The sequence below is a fragment of the Lissotriton helveticus genome, chromosome 11 (assembly GCF_964261635.1).
Source record: "Lissotriton helveticus chromosome 11, aLisHel1.1, whole genome shotgun sequence".
NCBI classification, from domain to species: domain Eukaryota; kingdom Metazoa; phylum Chordata; class Amphibia; order Caudata; family Salamandridae; genus Lissotriton; species Lissotriton helveticus.
Window position 1 is genome coordinate 1,085,938,486 of NC_136072.1, and position 27,197 is coordinate 1,085,965,682.

At 45.0% G+C, this 27,197-nt stretch overlaps 1 protein-coding gene across 1 annotated transcript in view; it reads left to right on the plus strand.

The window, feature by feature from the left end:
- The window catches only part of RNF10 (ring finger protein 10), a 551,920-nt gene that overhangs the window by 74,549 nt on the left and 450,174 nt on the right, over positions 1-27,197 (plus strand). Inside the window, exons 2-3 of the mRNA XM_078667693.1 lie at positions 4,733-4,926; positions 12,898-13,097. Of these exons, the coding sequence (XP_078523819.1) occupies positions 4,733-4,926; positions 12,898-13,097 (394 nt within the window). The remainder of the gene's footprint in view (positions 1-4,732; positions 4,927-12,897; positions 13,098-27,197) is intronic.

The following is a 27,197-nucleotide window of genomic DNA, read 5'->3' on the forward strand; positions in this document are numbered from 1 at the left end:
CCCTGTGCCCTCATCTCATATCATCTTGCCCATCTGTAATGGCTGATGTAGCATCTGATGTGGATAGGAGGTAAGTTTTCAGGGGGTCTCACATTTACAAGCAACTTTGCGGTTTGTTATCCGAAATCCCTACGCCATGTATTTCTTGTGTATGGTTTAGACTTCAGTATAACCCAGTATGGTGGTGATCTGGGATATCTGGAGTGGGGAACATACCATTTGTGTAATTGCTGCGAATACATGTTGCCAATACTCCGGAATTGCTGGGCACTCCCATGCCAGGTGTAGGAAACTAGCCCCGTCGACTCGTGCCTACACCACATAAATCTGTAATTATACCGTAGGTGAAACTTGTAGTTTGACCAGGGTATAGTACAAGAGATGTAAGAACATATAATTAATCATTCTTAGCCTGCTGTTGGCTGTGATATTCTCTCTGTTTCGAGCAATATTCAGATTGCTTATCCGATAATGTTGTGCCCAGTTCCTCCTCCCAGTCTGTGTGCGATGATATCTGAGATATTTTGATTACTTTTTGTGTACTATGGTAGATAAGCGAGGTCACATGTTGGGGTGGTACTGATTGCAGTATTGTGTAGTGGTGGGAGAGCCTGTGGTTCATGTGGCAACTCTGGAGTGGCAGCCCGAACACTTTGCCTGAGTCTCATGAACCAGAATAACTCCATTGCTGTGGGTACATTATCACGAAAGAACTGTTCTTTTGTCGGGACAGCCCATCAACGTATAGACCCTCCACCCCCTCTCAATAGCTTTTTCTGGACCCTATCGAAACTTGCCTACATAATCCTTAATCAGTGACCTGTAGGTCTGGATGGTACACCAGAGGCAAGCGGGGAGAATACAGCATCTGCTTATCCAGTCTATTTTCCTCCATGCGGTGTTGGTGCATGATAGTCGTGGGATCAGCATCTCGCTTTTTAGGTTGCATTGAAATGAGCCCTGATAAGGGGGTACGATCCATTTACCTCATTTCAACTGATAGATGTGGCATGAATGGGGGTGGATGGAACCAATAGTTCCATAGTGTGCTTGGGCGCAGTGATATAGTTCAAGATCAGGCCCCTCAAATCCCCCTTGCGAAAGAGTCAATGCCTCCCTCTTTAGCCTTGGCTGTTTACCTCCCCATCATTTGTTGTTCTCAAAGCGTTAAAGTATAGTTTCCTTGGGTTATATGGGATATTTGTGAACAGATGGAGCATTCTGGGCAATATTACCATTTTTATTAGCAAGATCCTTCCTGCACCGGACATCAACATAGCTATCCAGTGAGTAATGGAATCCGTTAGGGTATCTAGCGTTCAACCATAGTTTGTACGCATAAATTCACCTGCCTCTCGTAATGTTAATCCCTATATATTTAATCTCCACCATACTCCGTTCCAGGGGCTAGTCCATTGCGTAAGGTGTAACGTTGTCATTGAGGGGGGAATATGTTTGATTCACTCCAATTTATATGTATTCCTCAAACTTGGTAATTTCCTGTCGCAGTGGACTTAAATTGTCTTGTGGGTCTTTAAGATATAGGGTTATATCATCTGCATAGTGAAATAAGGAGATGTCTGGTGGGATACGCTAGTGCCCGTTCTTTCTGGTGTTCTGTTTTGCCACAAGCGGCTCTATTGCTAGAGCAAATAATGGGCAGCCTTGCCTCATTCCCCTTGTGATTACAAAAGGGGAGGAGCGGGAACCATTAAGGAGGACAGTGGCTAGAGGCTGTCGCTATAGGAGTTCTATCCATTTAAGAAAGCCTGGGGGCATTCCCATATGCCGAAGGATTCCGGTGAGATCTCATTCTACCGAATCAAACACCTTAGTGGTATCAAGAAACACTGCCATCGCAGTTATGTCTGGGTCAATGTCTTGAAAGACCGAGAACAGTGTACGGAGGTTGTGTGCCGTTGCTAGTCCTGGTATAAACCTGGCCTGATTGGCAATACCAATTTACTCAATAGATTTAACCTATTAGAGAGGGCCTTGACCAGGATTTTAGTCTCGCAATCAACGAAAGGGTTCGGTAAGATTGGCAGTACGCGGCTAGCTTACCGGGCTTAAGCAATGAGGTTATCATGGCCTCTTCTGGTTAATGGGAGTATACCATCTTCGCTTGCCTCATCAAACGATTTTTTTAAAATGGGGACTAACTGTTCTGCATAGGTTTTATAAAACACTGGCAGCCCATCAGACCCCGGAGCTTGTCCAGATTTCATTTGCATGATGGCTGCAGTGATTTCATCCCCTTCGAGGTCTGCTGCTAGAAACACTTTGGGAGTCCGTCCCCCAGCCAGCCCAGAGTGATGTCCAAGTACAATGGGAAGTTTAGGGGTTGTCTCCTCTGAAGTGTATAGGCTTGAGTAATGTCATGAAAATATGTGAAAGGTTGGTGGTATTTCTGTGGATAGCTCCTTCAGTCATACATTTTGGTTACATAGTTTGAGAAAGTGGTTTGTCTAATGTAATCTGCTATGGCTTTCCCGTGGGCGATGTCCCTCTCCATAACTCCGCGCTTTAATATTTACTTCTGAATTTGCATTTTCGTTCCGCTGTGTCTTTGTACTCTTAATTTGTCCCGTAGGGTAACTTTTGTGATTCCCTCTGCAGTTGGCTTACTTATTTCCTGTTCTAGGGCTTTTATCTCGGTATTCATCTTGCTAAGCTGTGCACTATCCCTTGGTATACCCCCACCTTTAGCAATGCACAATCCCCTCATGGTGACCTTAAATGCTTCCCATACAGTGGTGACTTTCAACACAGAATTTGTTACACTCGAAGTCCTGCTTTTCCTGTTCTATTTCAGCCTTAAATACATCGTCCAGCAAAGCCATTGGATTTAGTCTCCATTTGTTATACGGCGACTCGCAACCCGGAATGGAAAACACTATTTTCACAGGGGAATTATCAAAATGTCCTTGCTAGGTGTTCAGCCTGGTCAACCCAGTGTCCCATTCCCCTAGAGATAATCCAGTAGTCGAGCCTGGACCATGTGGAATGCACTGCAGAATAGTGCATTCCGTCTTTGGTAGTAGGGTGCAATCTAGAAGATATTTATATGCAATAATCTCTGCCAGCTGTCCCTTTGCTGCGGTATAGTGTTGTTGGATGAGATGTCTAGTGAGGGCATCACAACTGTTAAAATTCCCCCCCCCCCCCCCCCCCCCCCCCCAGACAAATGTCGACCCCACGGTGAGTATTTTACCACATGTAGCAAAGAGAAGGCCCTTGACTGGACCATGTCCTTCCTCTGGCAGACCCCAGAGCGTCCGCCTCCCACCCTTCCGATCTGAAGCCACCGACATCTGCGGCGTCCCCCAGGGCTCATCCCTCAGCCCGACGCTGTTCAACATCTACATGGCCCCCCTCGCACAAGTGGCCCGCCATCATGACCTCAACATCATCTCCTATGCCGACGACACCCAGCTCGTCCTCTCCTTCACCAAGGACCCACACACCGCCAAAACCAACCTCCAAGAGGGAATGAAGGCTGTCGCCGACTGGATGAGAAGCAGTCGTCTGAAGCTGAACTCGAACAAGCCGGAGGGCCTCATCCTCGGACCCACCCCCTCAGCCTGGGACAACTCCTGGTGGCTGACCACACTGGAAACGGCACCAACACCCACTCGTCATGCACGCAACCTAGGATTTATCCTCGACTCCTCCCATGTCTAAGCAGGTCAACGCCGTCTCCTCCTGCTACAACACCCTCTGCATGCTCTGCAGGATATACAAGTGGATCCTGACTGAAACAAAAAGAACGTTGACACAGGCCCTAGTCAGCAGCAGACTGGACTACGGCAACGCACTCTATGCAGGAATCCCAGCCAAACACCTACGACGACTACAACGCATCCAAAACGCCTCCGCCTGACTGATAGTCAACGCCCCCCGCCGCAGCCACATCACCCCCACCTGAGACCTACACCGGCTCCCCGTTGACAAGAGCATCACCTTCAAGCTCCTCACCCACGCACACAAAGCACTCCACGCCGGACCAGCCTACCTGAACAGCAGACTCCGCTTCCACACCCCCACCTGCCAGCTCCGCCAGCCTCACCCTCACGGCTGTCCCCCGCATCCAACAAACTACCACCGGCTGCAGATCCTTCTCCTACCTCGCCACCAAGACCTGGAAAGCCCTCCCTACCCACATAAGGCAGACCCAAGACCTACTCGCCTTCAGAAGACTCCTCAAGACATGGTCCTTCGAGCAATAGTAGCACCCCTCCCCCCCTCAGCGCCTTCAGACCCTCACGGGTAGGTAGCGCGCTTTACAAGTACTCTGATTGATTTTATGTAATCTCTTGTTCTGTCGCATACATCTATATACTGTTGGGACGACTGATCTTTTATATATGTTCATGCAGTACTTGGAGAATTTTTGCTTCTGTACGGTCATTGTTCTACTTATACTTTAAAGAATCATCAGTGCTTTTTTTCTGTGATGGTATTTGACAATTGATGCTTTGTTTCAATAGTTGAAATACACAAAATAAAGTTCTGCTGAAAGTCGTGCTTATTTTCCTGCAGGCCTTATTACAAGCTGGAAGCTTCTCTTCCGAACAGTCGTGTCTATATGGGTACCAGCGATTTGGCTTGAATACATTGTTGCAAATGCATGATTGACTGTCTAGAATGATATATGGATGCAGTCCTCTGCTTTGAGTTTAGACTGAGGTACTTTTGAGTGACTCATGGCCCGTTCTTTTTTTTTATTTAGATGGAAAAAATGGAATTGGATCGAAACAACGTTACAATCGCAGGAGAGATAACGCTTATCCTAAAAATGAAAGCAATTCCAGCCAGCCACGCCGCCCCAACACACAGAAAAGCAAAACTATTAACAAGGTCCCCCCTCAGCGGGGCAGTGATGGAAGCTTCAAGTTTTTCAATAACTATGGTAGACGAGAAGAGGTAAGGGAACTACAGATAAAATCATTACACAAAGTTCACGACCTTTAAATCAAGAAGGTTTTTGTAGTAACGGAAGTTGTGGAAATGAGCCGCGGCCGCTGCAGGTAAGAGCGGTGGGCGGTGGAGCTGGCTGGAGGGGGATTTTGAGAGATCAGGTAAAATTAAATTAATTATCCCTTGTAGTAGTCTCTCGAAATTCCCCCACCAGCACCACCGCTCTTACCTGCAGCAGCCGCGCCTTGTGTCAAAACATTGAATTTTGAGTTTCATTTTCAGATGAGGATCTTTTTTGCTTGAAATGTGGACTTGGCTGCAGAGAAAAATGCCATTTTGCAAATGTCTAAATGGTGGTCATTTCTTAAAATATTGTCTTTTAGCACTCAACGTGGCTTCTGAGAGCACCAGAAATATTTAGACATAAACTGAAGAGCATTGCAGCCTGCTTATCGCTCTTCCTTAGGAGTTTTACGGGGTCTCCATTTTAACAGACTATTGTGTGAAACTCACAGGAAGGACTGTGTGCCAGCTTTTGTGTGCATTGGTATCTATCATGCAATTGATTTTGATTGGAATTGAATTGTTGAACATGAAGCAAACAGTTTTTATTTCCTTCAGTTCATGTTTTTAATTATGTAGTTAGTAAAGCTGTTTAAATTATAAAGCACCTATTCCAAACTCTGGTTTTGAACTACAGAGATAATGCTCATGCTGTCATTTAGTCATTAGACTGCATGTGCTTATGGGAACATTTCCAGCTTTTATTTAAGATTCGCAAAAGTGGCTGCATGATTAAATAGGTTTTCCATGGTGGCGAGTGCTTCCTGTCGGTCTGGTGTACTACTTGGTGACATTTCCTGATGACTGAAAACATATGTTGGTTGACTGGACTGAAATATCTAACCACTTTATGGAAGATGGATCTCGCCGATCTTAAAACGAACACCCACCACATCGCAACACTTCTCGTAATGTCTTCATATACTGCAAACTGATTCCCAGGTAGTTCAAACCTGCTTACTGGACATTGGCAAGAACCCCATCCTATTTACACTTGGGTGGGGACATACCTGAGATCCAGTAGCGGAATCCAGCCGTGAGGGCAACGGCTTTGCTGACAGTACTCTCTCCTTGCTGCTGTGGGACGGGCGCGTCCAGCGGCTCCATTTTCGTGCCGTGAGGGAAACGGCCACGAGAACTACAACCCCCAGGTGCCCCGGGACCCGCGTCGCACTTCCGACGCCACCACCTGCGACCGGAGGCGCTACAAAGCGCCGGAGCGGCCGGAGCTCCGTGTGGGGACATACCTGAGATCCAGTAGCGGAATCCAGCCGTGAGGGCAACGGCTTTGCTGACAGTACTCTCTCCTTGCTGCTGTGGGACGGGCGCGTCCAGCGGCTCCATTTTCGCGCCGTGAGGGAAACGGCCACGAGAACTACAACCCCCAGGTGCCCCGGGACCCGCGTCGCACTTCCGACGCCACCACCTGCGACCGGAGGCGCTACAAAGCGCCGGAGCGGCCGGAGCTCCGTGTGGGGACATACCTGAGATCCAGTAGCGGAATCCAGCCGTGAGGGCAACGGCTTTGCTGACAGTACTCTCTCCTTGCTGCTGTGGGACGGGCGCGTCCAGCGGCTCCATTTTCGCGCCGTGAGGGAAACGGCCACGAGAACTACAACCCCCAGGTGCCCCGGGACCCGCGTCGCACTTCCGACGCCACCACCTGCGACCGGAGGCGCTACAAAGCGCCGGAGCGGCCGGAGCTCCGTGTGGGGACATACCTGAGATCCAGTAGCGGAATCCAGCCGTGAGGGCAACGGCTTTGCTGACAGTACTCTCTCCTTGCTGCTGTGGGACGGGCGCGTCCAGCGGCTCCATTTTCGCGCCGTGAGGGAAACGGCCACGAGAACTACAACCCCCAGGTGCCCCGGGACCCGCGTCGCACTTCCGACGCCACCACCTGCGACCGGAGGTGCTACAAAGCACCAGAGCGCCTCCCGCCTCGCGGGACGCGCGCGGGCAGCGCCGGGAGAAGCCCGGGACAAGGGCGGGCCCTCTGTGGCCGAGGTAGGCCGGGCTGGGCCCCGTTATTTTCGTTGTCTTATTTATATGTTGTTGAATTCGGGACTGTACCTGCACCTTTCCATTACCCAGAGTACCTGAACGCTGATCGCATTGACTTAATTTAATATTTTAAATCGTGATTATTCATTTCTACGCATTATTTTATTGTCAATACCACCATCTCGTAAAGCCGGAGTGTGGGAAGCTTGTAGTAAAAGATGACAAAAAAACTTCGCTCGGGGAGAATGGTGGGTGGAAGAACCTGTGCCAAAACAAAATCAAATCCCTTGAGAAATAAGGTTGTGGATAAACAGCTGTTAAAGGGCCAGTGTCAGCTCTTTGAACTGTGGGAAAAACCGGTGGAAATTTCCTCAATGGCTGCTGTAAAATGTATCACTGTTTCAGACATCCAAGCGAATGATAATCATATTGTAGATACCAATGCTCCTTTTGTGCCTCTTGAGACACCAAAAGTGTCATGTATGGACACCCCCTGCATTGAGCATTCGGAGGAGGGCAAGGCTAATATTCTTGCTGCCCTCTCACTGAATGATTCGCTAGTGAATAACTCCATGCCACCTTTGGAGTCATCTTTGAACAGCCTTGAGGCTCAAGCATCACCGCCTCTCTCCATTGACTTGGATCTCTGTGGCCGTTATGTGAAGCCGAATAGCCCGGCTGTCCCGGAAACTAACAATCTTGTAGGAGGGGCGACTCCGTCTGGGCTGCCACTTTATAGTAGTACCCCGTCTGTGAATAGTCAATGTTTGTCTGAGGCATTAAGTGCGTCCAGGAATCCATTTTTTAATTTATCCGGCAATTGTCCTACAGTCGGGGCTGGAGATAAACCTTTATCAGAATCCCTGATTGCACTGGAACATCTGTTAGCCTCTATTTTGTTCCTATTGGGAAAATTTGTAGGCAGCTCGGACTGTATTTTGGCCTCTGTTACTCAAATCTTGGAAAACCTACTGCAAAAAGCACCGGCAACGAGGAATACCCCCCTCTTTTCACAGGGTACTAAATTAAATAAGGGGGAAGCTGAGGTGCATATAGAAAATTCCAAGATAAAGGTCCCCGAACCAGTGCCAGCTGAACCACACTACAGCATTGCTAAAGGTTCATCTGTAACTGCTGCACCGAACTGTATCATGAAGGCGGATTTGGAGATAACGGAAGAAATTATGCCTAGCCCTGACTGTCAAGTACCACAAGAACTTTTTCCAATCTTCTGCTCGGAAAATAAAAAAGTTACTTCCGAGGTTAATCAAGAAGGAGGGGGAAAAAATGGAAAATGTAAAAAATATAAAGGAAATAAAAGGAAACTGGTGCGTAAGCATAAGAAGAAAAGACAGAGGCGGATAATGTTTCAAGACTCTATAATCCTAATTGATCAGGAAGATAAAGCCACAGAACCTATTCCATCTACCGTTACGGTGATTTCGGAAGCCAATCCTCTCTATTGTGTTCCAGAGACTCTAGGAAATTCTCCACTCATGATTAGGGAGGCTTTAACACAAAAGGAGGGCTCGGGCTTAAATTCTTCCTTTGAATCAAATTTAAAGAGTCCCAATCCAGCTATCTCTGAGCTACTTAATCCACTGGCTTCTCCTTTTACTTTCACAGTTGGGACAGGGGAACCGCTACTTCCCACTCTTGAACGAAAAGAGGCCATAGCATATGTGGACACTTATGTGTTGGACTTTCTTCCATTATTTGAGGTTGATTTACCATTAAATAGATCATGGCTACTCAAACGCTTTAGTGAATTGGATAAGTTGCATCGTATTCAAACAAGCGATATTGAGTTAGTCTCTTTGCTAGGGGGAAATAATGTTACTAGTATAAGGGTCAAATTCTACTCTAAAATAATTGTAAATTTGGTTTTGCAACAGGCAGAGTTTCCAACGCACAGGTATCGATGTTCTACCTATAGTGAATTTTGATTATAAAGATGTTTCCCAGGGGTTGTCCCAAAAGGATGATAGACAAAGTGGGGCTACCTTATCACTTAAAGATATAAAGATCTGGGTTGCAAAAGGAAAACGTGTGGTTTCCCAGGTGAAACCACCGCCACTGATTCAAAAGCCCTCACAATTAGAGGACTCTAATCGGTGGAACTGGTTGCATAACGCTTTATCATCTAAATCCACAGATAACCCTAAACTGTTTCAGCACCTTTAACAATCAATTGAAAATCATTTCATGGAACGCTGCCGGGATACACAGTAGTCCAGAGAAATTTGAGTTTTTATTTTCATTGGGTGCAAATGTAATTTGCATTCAAGAAACATGGTGCATTAATAGAATTGATGTTAGAAAGGATTATTTTGTGTTGGAGGTCCCGGCGGTTGCTTCTAAGAAAGGGCATGCTAAGGGGGGTATCGCGTGCTTGCTATCAAATAAATGGAATTGGAAATTCTCTCAGTATATTGACCCAAGTAACCTTTTCCAAGCCATAACTCTAGCCAATCTCCCCACCCCCTCAAAGATGGCATCTGTCATAATTATTAACGTTTATATCCCTCCGGACGAGGGTTTTAACGCTGTGCTGAAGCAGATCTTTCAATATATTGGCCAGGTTAAAAAAATATCACCCTTTTCAGAAGTGGTACTTGTGGGTGATTTAAATTGCAAAATATCTAACTCCAGTATGAACCTTTTTAGAAATAAAGCCAAAGAAGAGGCGCACTTTATTCCCCAATCCCTTTTTCCCGACAAAATAATAACTAATAAAAGAGGGAAGATACTGTTGGAGGAACTTTCGGCAATCGAGGGTCTTATCCTAAATGGAAGATTTCCCTCGGACGTACCTGCAAAATTTACGCATAAATCACACAGTAAGTGCTCTATAATTGATTATGCGATTTCGGACTTTAATATATTTCCACGTATCTTGGATTTAATGATAGTCTCAACGACATTGAGTGATCATAATGTAATACTCTTGACTATCTCCTTAAAACCTCCTAGTACGGCTTCATGGGCGATTAATAGCAAAGATACAGCCTTTCATGCATCCTCTGGTAGATGTTTTTGGAATCCATCTCTAATTTCTGGGGTGCATGTCATTCTATGTAAAACCATAGCAGACCTGAATGCTTGGTATGGCTCGGAAATTGCTAGTTTTGAGAACTTTATGCGGAACATCATTTTGGATGTGAAAAAGGTTAGACGGCCCCCGAAGCGGGTATACATGCCCAGTGCCTTGTGCACACTGAACAAAGAAATAAATAAATTAGTCCGTGCCCAATTTGTAAGTAGATCCGGGGAACGGGGAAAAGAACTTTCGAGGTTAAAAAGAAAGAGAGTTAGACTAAAAGCGAAATTAAAAAAGGAAAAGGAAGATTTAGTTTGGATAAATCTAAGGGAAGCTGTAGCGCACGGTAAGATCCGCAAATTTTGGTCCATAATCGGGATGGGATGTGGCAATAGATTAACCCCTTGCCCAATCCCTATCACCGAAGAGGTTTGGTCTGCCTATATTTGGGATCTTTACGGGGGGTATGGTTCTTTAGTGGATACTCGCCCCCCCGATGTATTCACCGATGGAGAAATTAATTATCCATCGGAGGAAACAATAGCTGCGGCCATAAAGAACATGCGCTCGTCTGGTGCAATGGGGCCGGACGAACTCCCTATGACGGTCCTGAAGCAGGAGCCCTCCCTCTGGAGTAAAATACTTTATCCTTTATTTAAATCCTGTTTTGATTCGAAGAAGGTTCCAGCATCCTGGAGGGGTAGTATCTTGGTTCCTATCTTTAAGAAGGGCTCGAGGGATACCCCTAGTAATTATCGTTTGATTGCTCTCCTCGACTCAGTCGGTAAGATCTTTGCGAAGTCTTTTAAATCTACTTTCGGACTGGGTCGATGAGAACAATATTTTACCACGCGAACAAACGGGATTCCGTAGGGAGCACGGCACTCTAGACAATTTGACCACCCTTCATGTGATATCGGACAAGTATACGCAGGTGAGAGGGGGAGTTGTGTATGCAGCTTTCATCGATTTCTCCACAGCGTTCGATAGAGTGGATCGTAGAACGCTGTGGAGAAAATTATCAACTATTGGAGTACCCCCATACTTGCTGGAACTTGTTCGTACATTACATACGGAAACCTGGTGTAGGGTGTTGCAGGGGGGAGAAAGGGGTCTTTCAGATCGTATTCCTTCTCTAAACGGCCTCTGTTATTCTCTCTATATACGCAGGATTTACCTGCAGCCGTAACTGTCTGTGAGGGCATTGCTCCAGTGCTAGGGGGGGCCCCCCATCTCCTGCCTGATGTATGCTGACGACATTCTCGTCTTGGATTTAACACCCAAAGGTTTAGCAAATAGGTTGCAAGCACTTCATGCCTTTGCAGTTTCCCACTTTATGAGGATTAATATATCTAAAAGCAAAATTATGTGCATAAGGGGGAAAAAGTTGTGCCGTTCAGAAAATTTTGGGTGGTCGATTGGTGGTCAGAAGCTGGAGGTAGTCAAAACTTATACCTTCTTGGGAAAAATTATTGCGGCCAACCTGAGCGAGAGGCCCCATATTGATCACTGTTCTCGAAAAGCCCTTGCACATGGTAAAGGCATAAATTCATTATACGTAGCAACTGGGAAAAGACATTTCTCTTGTATGCTTGAGGTTTATAGGGCTAAGATCCCCGCTACCCTTATTTATGGCATTGAACTCGTTGAGTTAAAACTCTGGGATTTCTGCCATAAAACTGAAGGGAAACTATTAAGATCCTTGGCTTCATTAAATACCAACTGCTCTTTGGCAGCGTGCAGACTTGAGTTTGGCCTAAGGAGCAGTTGGGTGCAGGGATTATGTGCCCTGGTACGTTGGGTGGCCGCACTTGCCAGAGCAGAACCGGGGACGATGAGAGCTCTACTTAAAAGCGAATTATTAGGCAACTTTAAAGAGTTTTCACAACTTGTAAAGAATTTCAGAAAAGCGGTGACTCTTCTGAAACTAGATGAAAGTACTTTGTTCCTGCACTCTCGAGCGCAACTAAAAATCCTGTTAAAACAGGCATCCTGGGAACTAGGCTTTCAACTAGATAAGAATGAAATACAAAGAAAAGGTGGTTGTGATCTCCTGATTAATTCATATGTTGCCAAGAAAGCCCAAGCCTACGTATTATGGAATATACCGCATGGCATCAGAAGGTTGTGGTTTCTCATTCGTCATGACCTATTGCCATTGAATATCCTTCTAGCTAAATGGTATGGAACATCGAAAATGTGCAATTTTTGTAACCTAAGTATACAGGATCGTATGCATGTCTTATTGATTTGCCCGGTACTTCGCACTTTGCGCCTTAAATGGCTAAAACCAATTTGCATCCGCTTGGGTATATCCAATGTAAATATCTTCCTACAATCTTTGTACTCGCCTTTAAATGAAATGTTCTGCTTCTACATTTTTAGATTTTTTAAAGGATTTTTAGATATTTATTAATATGCTATTTAAATTTTGTCAGCCTTCTTGGGGTACTCTTGTTATTGGATGAATCATGTAGTTATTCTTGAACATGTTACATGTGTTTTCTTTTTTATTTTATTCTGAATATGTTATATGTGTTTTCTTTTATCTTTTATGTGGCCCTCTACGAGAGCCAAAACATAAATAAATAAACTTTGAACACTTGTACCAGTGCTGCCACTTAACTCCTTTTCCAAATAATAAAAAAAGCATTACTAAACCACACTGTGCAAAGCACTGTATCCATCTCTGTAGTGGTAAGGTCTGCTGGTATATGGAGACAAGCTGAATTAGCACTGTTCTGAGCTCTATACTAGGCTATCTGTGAAATTTGATCTAGATTTTTCTGGAGTGAAATATGGATAATTAGATCGAAGCATCTATTTCATATTTATGTGGTTTATCAAAAGATGTCACTTTTTTATTGCAGGTAGCGGAGGTTCAGCGGGCAGAGTTCAGCCCTGCCCAGTTCTCTGGTCCAAAGAAGATTAACCTGAACCACTTGCTGAATTTCACATTTGAACCCCGTGGTCAGATGGGAATCCACTACGATGGAGGTCACGGCAACTGGGGTAGAAGAAATAAGTGGGGTCACAAACCCTTTAACAAGGAGCTGTTTTTGCAAGCCAAGTGAGTATTTATACAGTCAGTAATGAAATTTGGGGGAGTGAAGTTATTGTTGGGTGCGGACAAGGGACAAGAAGCCACTAATATAGATTGCTTATTGCTCCAGCATCCCTGGCTTGCATTGTGTACTTTGTTTCACACAAAAAAATACACCTGGTAAAAAAACGTTAAAAATGACTACTAAGTTTTTTAAATATGGGACTATTGTATGAAAACGGATTAAAAAAAGATCATGCCATGGAGAGAACAGGCCATGTTGGATGTTTTTTTAGATGCATGCCTTTCTTGAGAAGTAGCAAGCCAAAAGGTGGAAAGAAGTGTTGAGAGATGTTATCAATGATGTTGACTCTGCGAACTGTGTACGTTAGTTCCAAGTTAGGCATGCCTGACTGCAGAGCTGAAAATCTAGATATTCCCTACATGGCTCAGCTAACGAATCCTATCCCCTCTCCCCCCAAAAATAATAGGCTGTTTCATGTGTACCTCAAATATTTCATTGCCTATCATTCTTCCAATTACATACGACTCTAGCAAAACACATTGCAATCGATCTGAACTTTAGAGAAATGTCGGACCTAATATGGAGCGCCTTATGTCAAATGCTAATTTTCACTCAACTTTTACTTGGCAGATCTAGGGGCTGTCTGCTCCGTAATGGCTTTATTGGGATTAATAATCTTTCGAAAGCTTTCTGCCTTTAGACAGCATAAGATTATGGAGTCTCGATTTTGATTACATCCCTTCAAGTATCAATCTGTCAAATTTAGATTACTCTGTAATGGATCACACCATCTACAAGGCGACTTTTCTTTGTGACCTATTGATTCCTTTGCTGCTAGATATCAAATCCCTTTGCTAATTTTTTTAATCTGTTTAGACTTTGTTTTTTATATAGCATGTGTTTCTAATTCCTGTAAATAACTACGGTTACTACTAACTAGTTCTTGTTAGTTGGTACTCAGTTTACTGATCTCAAAACAATAGCATTTCAGTTGGATTTTCCTGGATTCAGATTGTGATATGCAGATGTTTGTGTTCCCTCAACTTTTTTCCTTATTCGCCACTGTTTGTCTTCTGGATCTGTGTTCGCTGGCCTTCTGTACAAATGGGAGCTTCAGTGCCTGATAGCAGTCAGTACATAAAACTGTTCTGTTGCCATCTGCAGCTTAGAACAGAAGGTCACCAGGAGTTGCTTGGCCCAGACTAGATGTTACATCTACTTTTTACCTGTTGAGCTCAGTTAGTGTAAACTATCTTGCTTTCCCTAAAAGGAGGAACTTTGTTGTTTAAATGACTTTAGGTTGGTAGTCTTACTTTTTCTTTTTCCCCCTTCAACTCGAAGTTGGATCGGTTACATCAAGAGAAGTCTTGATTGCTAAAAACCTACGTGGATGGCGAAGGTTTGTTTTGGACTTGCTGTGGTTCTGGGACCACAAGGCATTTATCCGTTAAAGGGCAAAACTTCTGAGTTTTTTGGAAAATCTAGAGACACACCCTATTAGGCTAATCAAATCTGTCTTTAGTGCACCAGTAACTTAGTTTCTAAATTCAGATCTAATGTGACCTGCAGCTATACCACAACCTTTCTTGGAGCCCAATTCCACCTTGAATAACTGCATATAAATAAACCATAGCCTGGTGTATGGCTCCCTGCTCAGTGGCCCTGTCACCTGCACGCCCGTTCCTCACTTTTACCTCAGAGCTTCTACTTCTTGCTTTAAAAAATGTAATTTGTCAAAAAAAAAATATATATATATCTCAAAGCTACCTCGGTTTGCACCTTCTTCGCGCACTCAAACGGGTGCTTTCGCGGGCGGTGCCTCCCACATATCCAGTAGCCTGGCACTTTCAACAGAAACATAAGAGTGACAGGGATCTGCTCAGATTTTTTATATTAGACCATGTCCCAGCACACCCTAGGGGGGGTGATAGATTGATGATGTTGCGAAGACTAGAGTCTCGCTACATCATTGATTACAGACCAGGCACCCTGAAGGGTTGAACACCCATGAAGAATTAGCGGTGCATCTGGGAAAATAAAAGGTATATGAATTAATGATCTATGATTTCAGGTCTATGTGTAATTGAATAGAAAGAAAAAAGAAAGTATCTATATGTATTCTAAAGATTGTATTTATATGCGGGCATATGTTATAAGTAGAAAAAATGTATGAATTCTGTACTGACTTGGCCCATTCAGGGCGAGATTGAAGAACTGATACATGAACAGCAAGCAAAGGGTTTGCAAGCCCATCCAGGGCTTTATCGAATATTGGGCAGCATTGAAATGAAATTCAATATAATGTTCAACAATGAAAATCACAACACGTACATGCATAGTTATTCTGTTGCGTTGACTGATTGCTTCCTGTTCATATAACATGCATCATTTAGCAGTGCGGTACATGTGTACCCTTTACGAAATCCACATCCCTCACACCTGCTCCCACTTCCTAGGGCAGCCCTGGCTTTCAGCCAGCATGCACCAATCCATATCGGCCTGCCAAACCTGGATCAGTGGCACCTATGGGATCCCCCACTCCCATGCTATATTACGCTTGGCTATTACAATCCAAGTGCTACCCATATCTTTTCTTTACTCTTTAAATCTGTGTCTCCCCATATTTTCAAGACGCACCACTTTGCATCCGGCTCAAACTTTTTCTCCAGGACCCCCCCCCAAGCAATTTACCCTTTCCCAGTATTTTTTTATGTAGACACATTCCCATATTGTGTGAAAAAATGAGTCTTCCTGGTTGCACCCCGTCCTACATTTTGAATTTTCCCTAAGGTTAATTTTGGCCAGCATCTGAAAGGAATAATACATTCTATGTAAAATGTTAAGCTGTATTAGTCTATTCTTGGATGAGATCGCCACCTCCAGCTGGGACTCCAGCCCCTCTCGCCAGTCCTCTTCATCCAACTCTCCCACATTTCGAGATCAACAATCTCTAAGCGAGAGGGGGGGGGGGGGGCTTCCAGAGCATTGTTAAGCAAATTTGGTAAGTCAGGGACATAGATCTTTGGCTCATGTAATCTATTAAGTTTCTGTCCTCGTGGAGAGGATTCAGGGAGTACTTAATGTCTGGGAATTACCGCTTGTTGTGCATGTTTAATCTGCCTGTATCTAAACATTTCTGCACTAGCTAGTTCAAGTTCTTGTGGCAGCTGCGCAAACGAGATCACTCCTCCCTCGAGCCATAAGTCTCCCACCTTAGAAATTCCTCTTGGGTCCCATTTGTCAAATCCCTCGGTATTTCTCAATATCCCCAGTTGGTCCGTATCCCATAGTGGGGTGGTCTGTGTAATTTCGATGACCAGTCTAAGTTCTTCTTTGCTGTATGCCAGACATGTACTGTGGTTCACATGAATTTATTAGTCATTTAGACAGACATTCACCACAAACTCTTGGGTTAAAAGAAAAACATGGTGATATTTGAAACCTTCAATAGCATTTATTTCTGCAAGGTTATTCTTTCATTATTTAGCAGTAATATCAATCATGTGAGAAAGAGTTATTCAATGTAATTGTATAATCATTACATACATGGTGCTCTCTGTGAGGAGGGGAAAGGGTGTGTGGAGATTGTGAGGGACAGGGTAAAGGTGCTGTGACTTTTCAAAGAGTCGCGTTTAAAATCAAAAAACGCCTTTACAGTCAAATAAATGAAAAAAGTTCCCAAAATGCATCACACATAGGCACAAATTAATTCCTCTATTTAATCCTATGGTGTGTTTAGATTGGCGTAGTTCTACGTTTCGACCCCCGTATGTACGCTAAAAGGGTTATTCGCGCCTCATGTTGGGGTCTTCATCAGGAAGGTGAAGTAGAGAGCATACAAAGACGGTTAATCGATAGTCAGTCTGTTCATGGGCCTTGGTGTGCTCCTGTGGTTTTTGGACCGTGTTCCTGCGTGAGGTAAACACATCGCCTGGTCCGATCAAAGGAGATCATTCAAAGTGCAGATGGCGTCTCTCTTCTCGTTTGTGGGAGCTTCTCCATATGCAACGCGGCAGCTTGAGAGACTGAAGGCAGCGGTAGCTTGTGAGCCTGTAGGCAGCGGCCCACTCTGCGCATGATAACACAAACGAGAAGAGAGACGCCATCTGCACTTTGAATGATCTCCTTTGATCGGACCAGGCGATGTGTTTACCTCACGCAGGAACACGGTCCAAAAACCACAGGAGCACACCAAGGCCCATGAACAGACTGACTATCGATTAACCGTCTTTGTATGCTCTCTACTTCACCTTCCTGATGAAGACCCCAACATGAGGCGCGAATAACCCTTTTAGCGTACATACGGGGGTCGAAACGTAGAACTACGCCAATCTAAACACACCATAGGATTAAATAGAGGAATTAATTTGTGCCTGTGTGATGCATTTTGGGAACTTTTTTCATTTATTTGACTGTAAAGGCGTTTTTTGATTTTAAACGCGACTCTTTGAAAAGTCACAGCACCTTTACCCTGTCCCTCACAATCTCCACACACCCTTTCCCCTCCTCACAGAGAGCACCATGTATGTAATGATTATACAATTACATTGAATAACTGTCTCACATGATTGATATTACTGCTAAATAATGAAAGAATAACCTTGCAGAAATAAATGCTATTGAAGGTTTCAAATATCACCATGTTTTTCTTTTAACCCAAGAGTTTGTGGTGAATGTCTGTCTAAATGACTAATAACAAATTCATGTGAATCCCGGTATTGGAAATACCAAAACTCGGACCCATTCTTTTTGTACTGCTTCACAGACCCAGGTCTCCGAGTATTTAAGGGCCCACCCCTTTACTACTCACAGACATGTACTGTGTGCATAGTAGGGCCCCAAAGGCACTTTCCTGCAGATGTATTATAAAGCATCCTTTTATATCTCCCCCAGGCAAGACCATTTTGTCCATTCTGTTTCCTGGCTCATCAAATGGGTGGTATATACAATGATTAATCGCAGTCAACTGCGCTGCCCAATAGTATCTGCGCATTTCGAAGTCCAAACGCCCCTCCCCGTTGCGCCACCCCCTCACCAATTTCTGCATAGCAATTTGGGGTGGTTTCCCTACCCATAGAAGCTCCCTCTGTTTGCTTTCAATAGATTTAAAATAGGAGGTTGGCACAGTAAATCTAGTGTTATGTAACACATAAAGGAAACGTGGGAGCGCCATTAATTTTAATTAACTGTGCGCCCCAGTAAGGTTAGCAGGAGGGTTTTCCAGTGCTGTACCCCTTCTCAGGCGCTGAAGTGGGTGTAATAGATTTCGGCTGTAAAATTGCGCAGAGTCTTTGGTGATACGGATTCCCTGGTATCGGAATCAGTCTGTGACAATTATCGCCTTAGTCTCTAGGAAGGGCGGTGTTTCACCTCTTAGTACAAAGACTATGGACTTTGCCCAATTAATTGTCTATTTGGAGTATTTCCCAAAATTGTTGAATATATTCATTACTCTGTATCGAGAATTTTGGTGAGGCACAGAAGTATGTCATCCGCATAGAGCGATACGGTTTTCCCAATCTATTATCCATTGAAGCTCCCTTATCAGGGAGGCTCTGCGAATTCACGTGGCAAGGGGTTCCAACACTAAGGTGAAAAGCAAAGGTGACAGGGGCAACCCTGTCGCGTTCCCCTCCGAAGGGGAAAGGACTAGGAGAATGTCCTGTTCAACACCTGCGCTAGGGGTTCACTATAGAAGAGTTTAAGCAAAGTTTAGACCAAAACCCAACCTCTTCAGAACTGCAAATAAATACGGCCATTCAATGGTGTCGAATGCCTTTATGGCTCCTAGGGAAATTACTACTACATCTTCCTGTTGCATGTTTTTTTCCCCCCAGAACTCCATGGAAACTACGCAAGTTAAGTGCTCCTTCCTGGCATGGAGCCATATTGGTCGGGATGCGCCAGCTTCGTAACTACTTGTAAAAGACACATATCTGATAGACTACTAGCCGCAGATTCCTTCATGTAGAATTATCCCCAGGCGTGAGACTGGATTTGAAAACTTTTCTTTAGCCACAGCATCGTCTGCGTACGTGACCTCAGCAAGGTCACACAAGACCCGCCCCGGCGCGCCTATGTCAGTTTTTTCCTATCCGCGTGCAGCGCGGATTCGGTCCTTGCTACGGTACGGGCCTGTTCAGGGCCCCTTTTTCTTCAATTTCTTTTTGGTGGAACAGTGTGCGAATCCCTTTGGTCTTTAAACCTTACATTTTGTGGGTGTCTTATGTCGGCGACGGACCCTAACCTCATTTGTATGTGGTGTTTGGGGGAGGATCACAGCACCACTGACTGTGCGGCATGCCAACAGTTGAAGCCGAAGTCGCGGCGGGAGCGCTGGATGAAACTTCTCTCGACGTGTCTCCAGGTCTACGTCCTCCCCTCGGTCTGCGTTGGCAAACGGCTTCAGATACGGCCGTAGTCCTCGTCCTCACCCTTCTCCGATGTCACGTGAGAGTCGCTCCCCGGTGGGTAAGTGTTGCAGTTTGTCCCCAGGGGCTGGTTTCCGTCCAGCCGGGGGCGTGGACTCCCGCAGGTTATGCAGCCCGCGTGTCCTAGCCACCGTTTCCCGGTGTTGGGGCGTTGAGAGTCCAAATAGACATACGCGGCGGCTTTGCAGACCTTGATGGCGTCTCTTCTTTTTTTCCCCTACTGGGGTGTCGGCGGATCCCTCGCCTTGCGCAGGACCCTCCCCGGCGGCAGCTCCGGAGCGACTGGTTCGGATCCAGGCTTGGAGAATGTGGTGCTGTTGGGGCCCCTCTATCAGGCAACGATGTCTGTCTCGCCGCAAACTCCCGCTGGAGTCCCTGTGGTGTCGCAGGAGGTAGCCGGGGCTCGGGTCGCATCCTTGAGCCCCTCTGTCCTTAAACAGGGTGGTTCTGTCTAAGGCCGAGGTGACGCCGCTACGGTGCTTGCAGCAGCTGGACTGTGCGGAGCCACAGGGGTCGGTGGACCCTCCTCGTCCTGCTCCGGGTCGAGGCCTTGTGAGGACTCCTCGTCCCTCTCGGGCCCCTCTCGTCCCTACCCACATGCGGCTGCCTCATCAGAGGGCGAGTCAGAGGTTGAATCGTCCCTGCCCCCGCCATGTGTTGCCGAGCGACCGCCGGAACATTCTGTGCTGCGGCTGGCGGAGGGCTCGTGTCCCTCCCCAGGACAGTCTCGTTCTCCCATGCAGGTGGCTGCCTCGGCGGGGGTTGGGTCGGCGTCGTTCTGGCGCCGGTTCGGCTCCAGCTCCACTCTAGTCTCTGGTACAGGCTGACTTGGAGGAGCCTTGTCTGGTGACGCCGGATGGTGCCGACGTCCTGCCTCAGGCAGCGGATTCTAGGACTCCGCACAGGGGTCGTACCGCGGATTCATCTTCGGACGCTCCTTCTCTGGAGGCAGGCTGTATATTGGGGTCGTCCTCCCTGGAGACTGGTCGTCGTGTGGTGTTTTTCACCGGCATCGAAGTGCGGCTCCCCGCCCTTCCTGAGGCAGAGGTTTTCGTCAGAGCAGCAGGTCCCCCTCACTCTTTGGCTCTGTCTGACTTCCAGGTCTGGCCCTTGCCTGTCCCGCTTGGCCTTGGACGGCCTCCTTAGTTTGCAGCGGTCGTCCACAGAGGAGCTGCTTTCTCCACCGCGGAGACCCACGGAGGCGGGTGCGGCATTCGCTTACGCGGTGTCCATTGCTTTGGGCATCCTGCGCATGGGTGACCCGGGTGCTCATTTTTCGGCAGACCGTCTATTGGAGGTCCTCCTCCAGGGCTCTGGTGGGAGGGAAATCTTACTTCCCTTTGAATGTTCTCTCTTTTCTTCCTTGATGGGGGCTTGGAGGCGTCCTGCTTCAGGGGACCCAGTGCCTCAGCATCTTCTGCACAGGCGTGACCCGGCGTGTCATTCTCTTTGCCTTCTTTCCCCCTTTTCTCCTTGGGCCCTCTAGGCTTCTTCTTCCGCTTCCTGTCTTCACATTGGGCGGAAGCTATGTTGCCTCGTGAGTGTGTGGGGTGCTTTGACTTCTCCGTCCTTGCCCTTTGTTCCTCTGCTGTGAGTACGATCCTCTTCAACCTGCTTTTCCCCCCTACATCCCCTTGGGGTCGGTGGGGTTCTGCTTGTGGGGGTTCCCTTGGCCTGGCAGGGGTGAGGTTCTTCCTGGTCCTCAGAACTGGTCCCCTGTAGGGCCCTCTGTTCTGCATTGGCTGGTGGGGTCCTTTTGCAGGCCCTCCTTCCCAGGGGGGTATTGCTAGGGTATCTATTCTACGTGAAGGAATCTGTGGCTAGTAGTCTATCAGATGTACGAGGTACTTACCTTCGGTAATGATGTATTTGGTAGAGACTATTCTAGCCGCAGATTCCTTCACGCCTGCCCTTCCTCCACTGTTCTGCGAGGACCCTTGGGTTGGTCTTCGGCACTCGCCTCCCAGTGGGGGGCTGTGTCTCATGTGAATGCATTTCTGCTCGATGGGTGGCTATTTGGGGCCGGTTCATTCCTCCTTGGTTTGTTGGAGGATGAGATTCTGGTGCTCCGGTGCCCTGCTGCTCTGGCTACTCCAGGTTTGGAAGGGATTGCTTTCTATCTCTGTCCTCCCTCCCCTCGCTATCCTCTAATTAAGGGTCATCTGGCCATGTCTTGCCCTTGTCCCTTGTGGGTGGTTGCCCTCTATGTTGGGGTGACTTGTCAGTTTGTTGTCCTGTCTGTCTTGCAACTGGTCCCATTCCTTGTCAGGATGGGGGTGGTGGTTTTACTACGTGTTCAAAACAAATAGAAGGTTCCCCTGTTATTTATGGCAGGGAGGGGGATCGTGACAGCAGAAAAAGTTTAGCGTCCCTGACTATTAAAGTAGCAGATTGGAAATGGCTGACTTAAAATGTTTGTGGACGTGGTCTAGCTTCAGGGGGATAATTCTGTATACCATCATACAAAGAACTAAAATACACACTAGGCAAAGTGAACCACTGAATCACAACTTAATAAAATTAAAGGCACAATTGAATATAAGTCAAACGATTTTTGTCATATTAAAAATGATCATAGAATTTATTATTTACCTCCCAATTGGGTTACAATCTAAAACGTTATCACAAATTAAATTTAAAAAAACCACCTAACGTGGTAATACAATGAAATGTCACAAACAAGTCAAAGTTAAAAAACAGTTGACGCAGCGCTTCGGTGCTTTTTTTCTCTTGACACCTTCTTCAGGACCTTAAAACATTTGACTCCATTATCTCTAAAAGTAAATGAGAGCATTTTAATGTTTATATTTATTGTGTAGGTTCATCTCACTTGCCTAGTTTTTACACTACTTATTACCTGTACATATTTAATCATGCTAGACCACTTGCCTGGAAAACCAGAGCTTTTATGTAGATGAAATCCAATTAAAAAGGACCACGTTAGGTGGTTTTTTTAATTTAATTTGTGATAACGTTTTAGATTGTAACCCAATTGGGAGGTAAATAATAAATTCTATGATCATTTTTAATATGACAAAAATCGTTTGACTGTTATATTCAATTGTGCCTTTAATTTTATTACGTTGTGATTCAGTGGTTCACTTTGCCTAGTGAGTTTTACTACGTGTGACATGACTTTTACGCATGTTCCTTGCCTCCGGGGCACAGGTAAGGGTGACTGCGTAGGGCTCTGCTTGTTCCTTCTTTCCCTGCCCTTGGGTTCTGCGGTGTTGGCACTAATCTGGTGGTAGTCAGTTTCTGTACAATTTTTCTGCTCTTCACACACTGTTCCCATGCTTCCACAGTTTTTTATCTGGTGGTTCCTTGTTGTGGTGCGGAAAAGTTCTCAGAAGAAAACTGATGTAGGCGCACCGGAGTGGGTCTTATGTGACCTCGCTGACGTCACGTACGCGGACGCGCCTGGGCGGAGTCGCATGATGTTGCCCCGCCGCGCATGGATGCTGTGGCAAAAAAAAGGTTCCGGATCCAGTCTCACGCCTGGAGATAATTCTATGTGAAGGAATCTGCGGTTAGAATAGTCTCTACCAGATAAATTGTTACCAAAGTTAAGTAACTCGTATGTTAAGTACTTTGGCAAGGATTTTTGCCTCTGCCTTTAATAAAGAGATAGGGCGAGATGAGTAACAACTGCTTAGAGGGTAGAAGGGAGGGAATTTGTTATTTATTTGTTAATGGTTTTGTAGCACGCTCAATTACTCAAGTATCCTGGCACGTAGACATGCAGAAGGCGGAGAGAGCTGGAATAATTATATGCACTCAAATAATTGCAGTGACAGTTTAAAAAGGTGGGTTTTCAGTGCTTTTTAAAAAAGATTGAAGTCCTGGGTAGCGCGTAACGACGGGGGAAGAGTGTTCCAGGCAGTGGCTGCCTTAACGGTGATAGACTGGCCACCAAGATGGGAACGTTTGAGATATTAAAGAGGAGTCTGGCCGCCGCGCTTTGAATGATTTGAAGGTGGTTGGTAAGGTAGGCAGGAATGCCGGAGAACAGGGCGTTCGCGTAGTCAAGACGAGAGAGAATGAGAGCCCTTGCCACTCTTTGGCCGTCCTTGGCAACAGGGGGAAAACCTGAGAGCTTTCACAGTGCCAAAGCACCCGCAGGTGAGTTTTTTTAATGTGCTCATCGAATTTTAGATTTTCCCCAAACCAAACTCCTAGGTTTTTAGCTGGTTTGCCAACAGCACTGGGGAAGGGGACATCAGGCGGCCATAGGGATTCTCTAAAATTAGAGGGAAACTGCCCATAGAGAAGTATCTAGGATGTTTTCGTTGCTTTTTAATTGGGCCAGAGCGAGCCAGGTAAAGACTGAGGAGAGGCAGGTCTGGACCGAGGAGGTGTCCAGATCCGCACCTGGCCAGGTGAACAGCAGCTGCGTGTCGTCAGCGTAGGCAATTATTTTTGCCCCTAATTCTATGGCCAAGAAGATCAAGGGGGTCAAATAGATGTTTAACAACAATGTAGACTCCTGTGGTACCCCGGTGGAAAGCAGCTTGGCCGAAGAAGCCTAGGGGGATCATCCACACCTGCTGAGTTCGATTGGTCAGGAATGAAGTCAGGAATGGCAAACAATTCGGGGAGCATGCAGCCTGGTTGAACTTAATGCCCATGGAACAGACTTAAAGGATTGTCCCACCCCAGACACAGAAAGGAAGTATCCTATGTTGGAAAGTCGCAATAAGGTAATGGGGCAACATATGTCAAGATATGCAATGGGCAAAAAACAAACTATACAAGAGTCCCAGTGTTTAGTTTTATAATTCAAAGACCCAAACGTAATCAGAACCATATACTCCAGACAATTTTACCAATTGGGCACACACAATACAATCAATAATAATCAAAAAGCATTTTCTTAAAAAATATAAACAATTTATTACACATAATCCATAAAATATTTGGTAGCAACAATGCACAATGACTCAGTTTAAAAATGTGCCTTTACACATAAAAACATTAAAATCATAGAGTTCAGGGGAGGCGACGCAGCGTTTCGGTTTATATTGATGGCACCTTCATCGGGACAAGGTTCTGATTACAAAAGAGAGCATACAATTAGGAACAGGCATTGATTATTTAACAGATCATTTCTATTTTTATATGTTCTATAGTACAGACAGTTACACATTCTCAATCTGTCACTAGAAGATTTATTGTTCATATTTTTAAATGTTTCAGCCTGTAAGTTTTGGTCATTGAGTTACATAGGGCTATACGTTGGGACACAGCTAGGAATGACCTTTGTCATTCACTGGATGCATATATAAATCATGTTGTTTTTATGTATACCTTCAATTAGTAGTTCATCCTCGCTTTTAAGTTGGAGGTTTCTGATACTCGGGGCCTTGATCAATAAAGGTTTTTTGCTTATACTGCTGCTCGGATTACTTTGCTAGGGTTGGATAAAATGACAAAGTGGGCTTGTTAAGATAACAGATTTATTTAATTTCGGTGTTTCACTATAGGTAACCTCTTGGTACACTCATCACATAGACTTGTATTACCTTTCACTTTCATATACTTTGTGAAGCAGATAGGACCGGAGGGGGGCCACCGTTTTGTGATTAAAAAGTCACTGTGGAAGAACACAAATATCTATTGAGGTATTTCCAAATAGTGCCATTTACATCTAGTATAGTATCTCTTGCGATTAAGACCATACTAACCTATTGTTCTGGTGAATAAGAACATCAGGGGTGGGTAGTCCGTATTGTCAGATGCACAGGGATCTATAATAGTTAAAATGAACATCCAATGTATCAACATTTCTTATCTGTTCTTGCACCTAAAGAGTCACGAGGTAACAAGACGCGCTACTTACCCTGAAAACAGGGATATGGGGCCCTCAATGCAGCGAGACTGGGTACTTTTGGACTCTACCAGTGCTGATTTTGAGTTGTGGTCTTTCAATTTGACGTCATCAATGGTGTCTTTTTTGAATTATGGTCACTCGTTCAATTTGACCTGCATCAAGATTATATATATATATATATATATATATATATATATATATATATATGTATGTATATATGTATATGTATATATGTATATGTGTATATGTATGTATATATGTATGTATATATGTATATATGTATATATGTATATATGTATGTATATGTATATGTATGTATGTATGTATGTATGTATATGTATATATATATATATTTAAACAATTTTATAATCTAATGCCCGCATTCTTCATTAGTCATGGGTCATGTTGAATTTTCAAAAACTTTGGTCTCAATCAATTCTACCAATTCTTAGAGTAGCCTCTACATGTATTTAGCTTTTGTATGGTCGCTTTGCTATGAGTTTAGCATTAGCAGGAGTACTGATCTTGCTACCACCTTAGATTTATTACAATGTGCAAGGGCTCTCCAGCTTTAATTAATGATCGGTATTGCGTAACAGGCTTCGTATTATACACTATTGGCCACACTTAGTCAAAACCCTGCTAAGGTTGCGTGTATTATCCATTATCATACCGTTTTATATCTGTAATGAGCCTGGCTGCCATGTTTAGAACTGATCTGAGGGGAGCGAGGTGTGATTTTGGGGTCTCTGTGAGGATGGCATTCCCGTAGTCCAGTTTGGAGAGGACCAGAGATTGAACGACCCTTTTGAAATCATCTGAGGAAACGATATGGTTCGTTTATTTTTAAAAGTTTTTGTTAAGGTGTTTTAGTGTGTAAATTGCTCCTTTGGCATAGTTTTTGATTTGCTCCTTAATTGACAGGTCATTATCCAAGGTGAATCCTAGGGATCTAGCTGAATTTGAGAGTACAGTTTAGAGCCTTCAGGTCAGTGGGCCAGTCTGACAGGGAGGTGGTTATTTTTGGGGGATAACAAGATAATTTCTGTTTTGGTGGTGTTTAATTTTAGATGGTTAGCGTTAAACCACGATTGAATATTACACAATGTGACATTGAGATGTTGAATGTCACTAGGCGATCTAATTTTGTAGTATAGTTCTGTGTGATCTGCACAGAGGTGGAATTTGATTCCAGCTTGCTTCAAGAAGATAGACAGGGGTTCCATGAAGAGGTTGAACAGTGACTGGGAGGAGATTGAGCCCTGTGGTACACCAAGAGACCATTGTGGGTTTTGAGAGGCAAGACTTGATTTTGACTTGTTGTGCTCTGTGTTGAAGGTAAGAAGTGAACCATTTTAAAACAGTGACATTAATACTGGAACGGAACTTCAAGGATTCCAGTAATGCGGTGTGGTTTACAGTGTCGAAGGCTTCTGATAGGTCAAGTAGGATAAGTAAGCATGCATCACCATCATCTAAGGATCTATGGATGTCATTTGTGATGTTAAGCATGGCAGTTTCTGTGCTACAGCCTTTTCTGAACCCTAATTGGAAGGAGGCAAGTAAGTTTGAGTCCTCAATTTATTTAATTTATTTATTATATTTCTAGAACACTGTCACCTGGCAGGCATCCTGGTGCTAGCAGTTCAGAGTCACATCACAACAGCCACCTAAGTCTTCAGAAACAACCATGTTTTTAGTCTCCTAAAAGGGAGAAGGTCACTAACTTGTCTGAGTTACAGAGGCAGAGTGTTCCAAAGCTTCACAGCTGAGACCCCAAATGATCTGCCACCTGATCTAACTTTCCTAAATCTCGGCACCTTTACCAGCTTCGCCTCAGA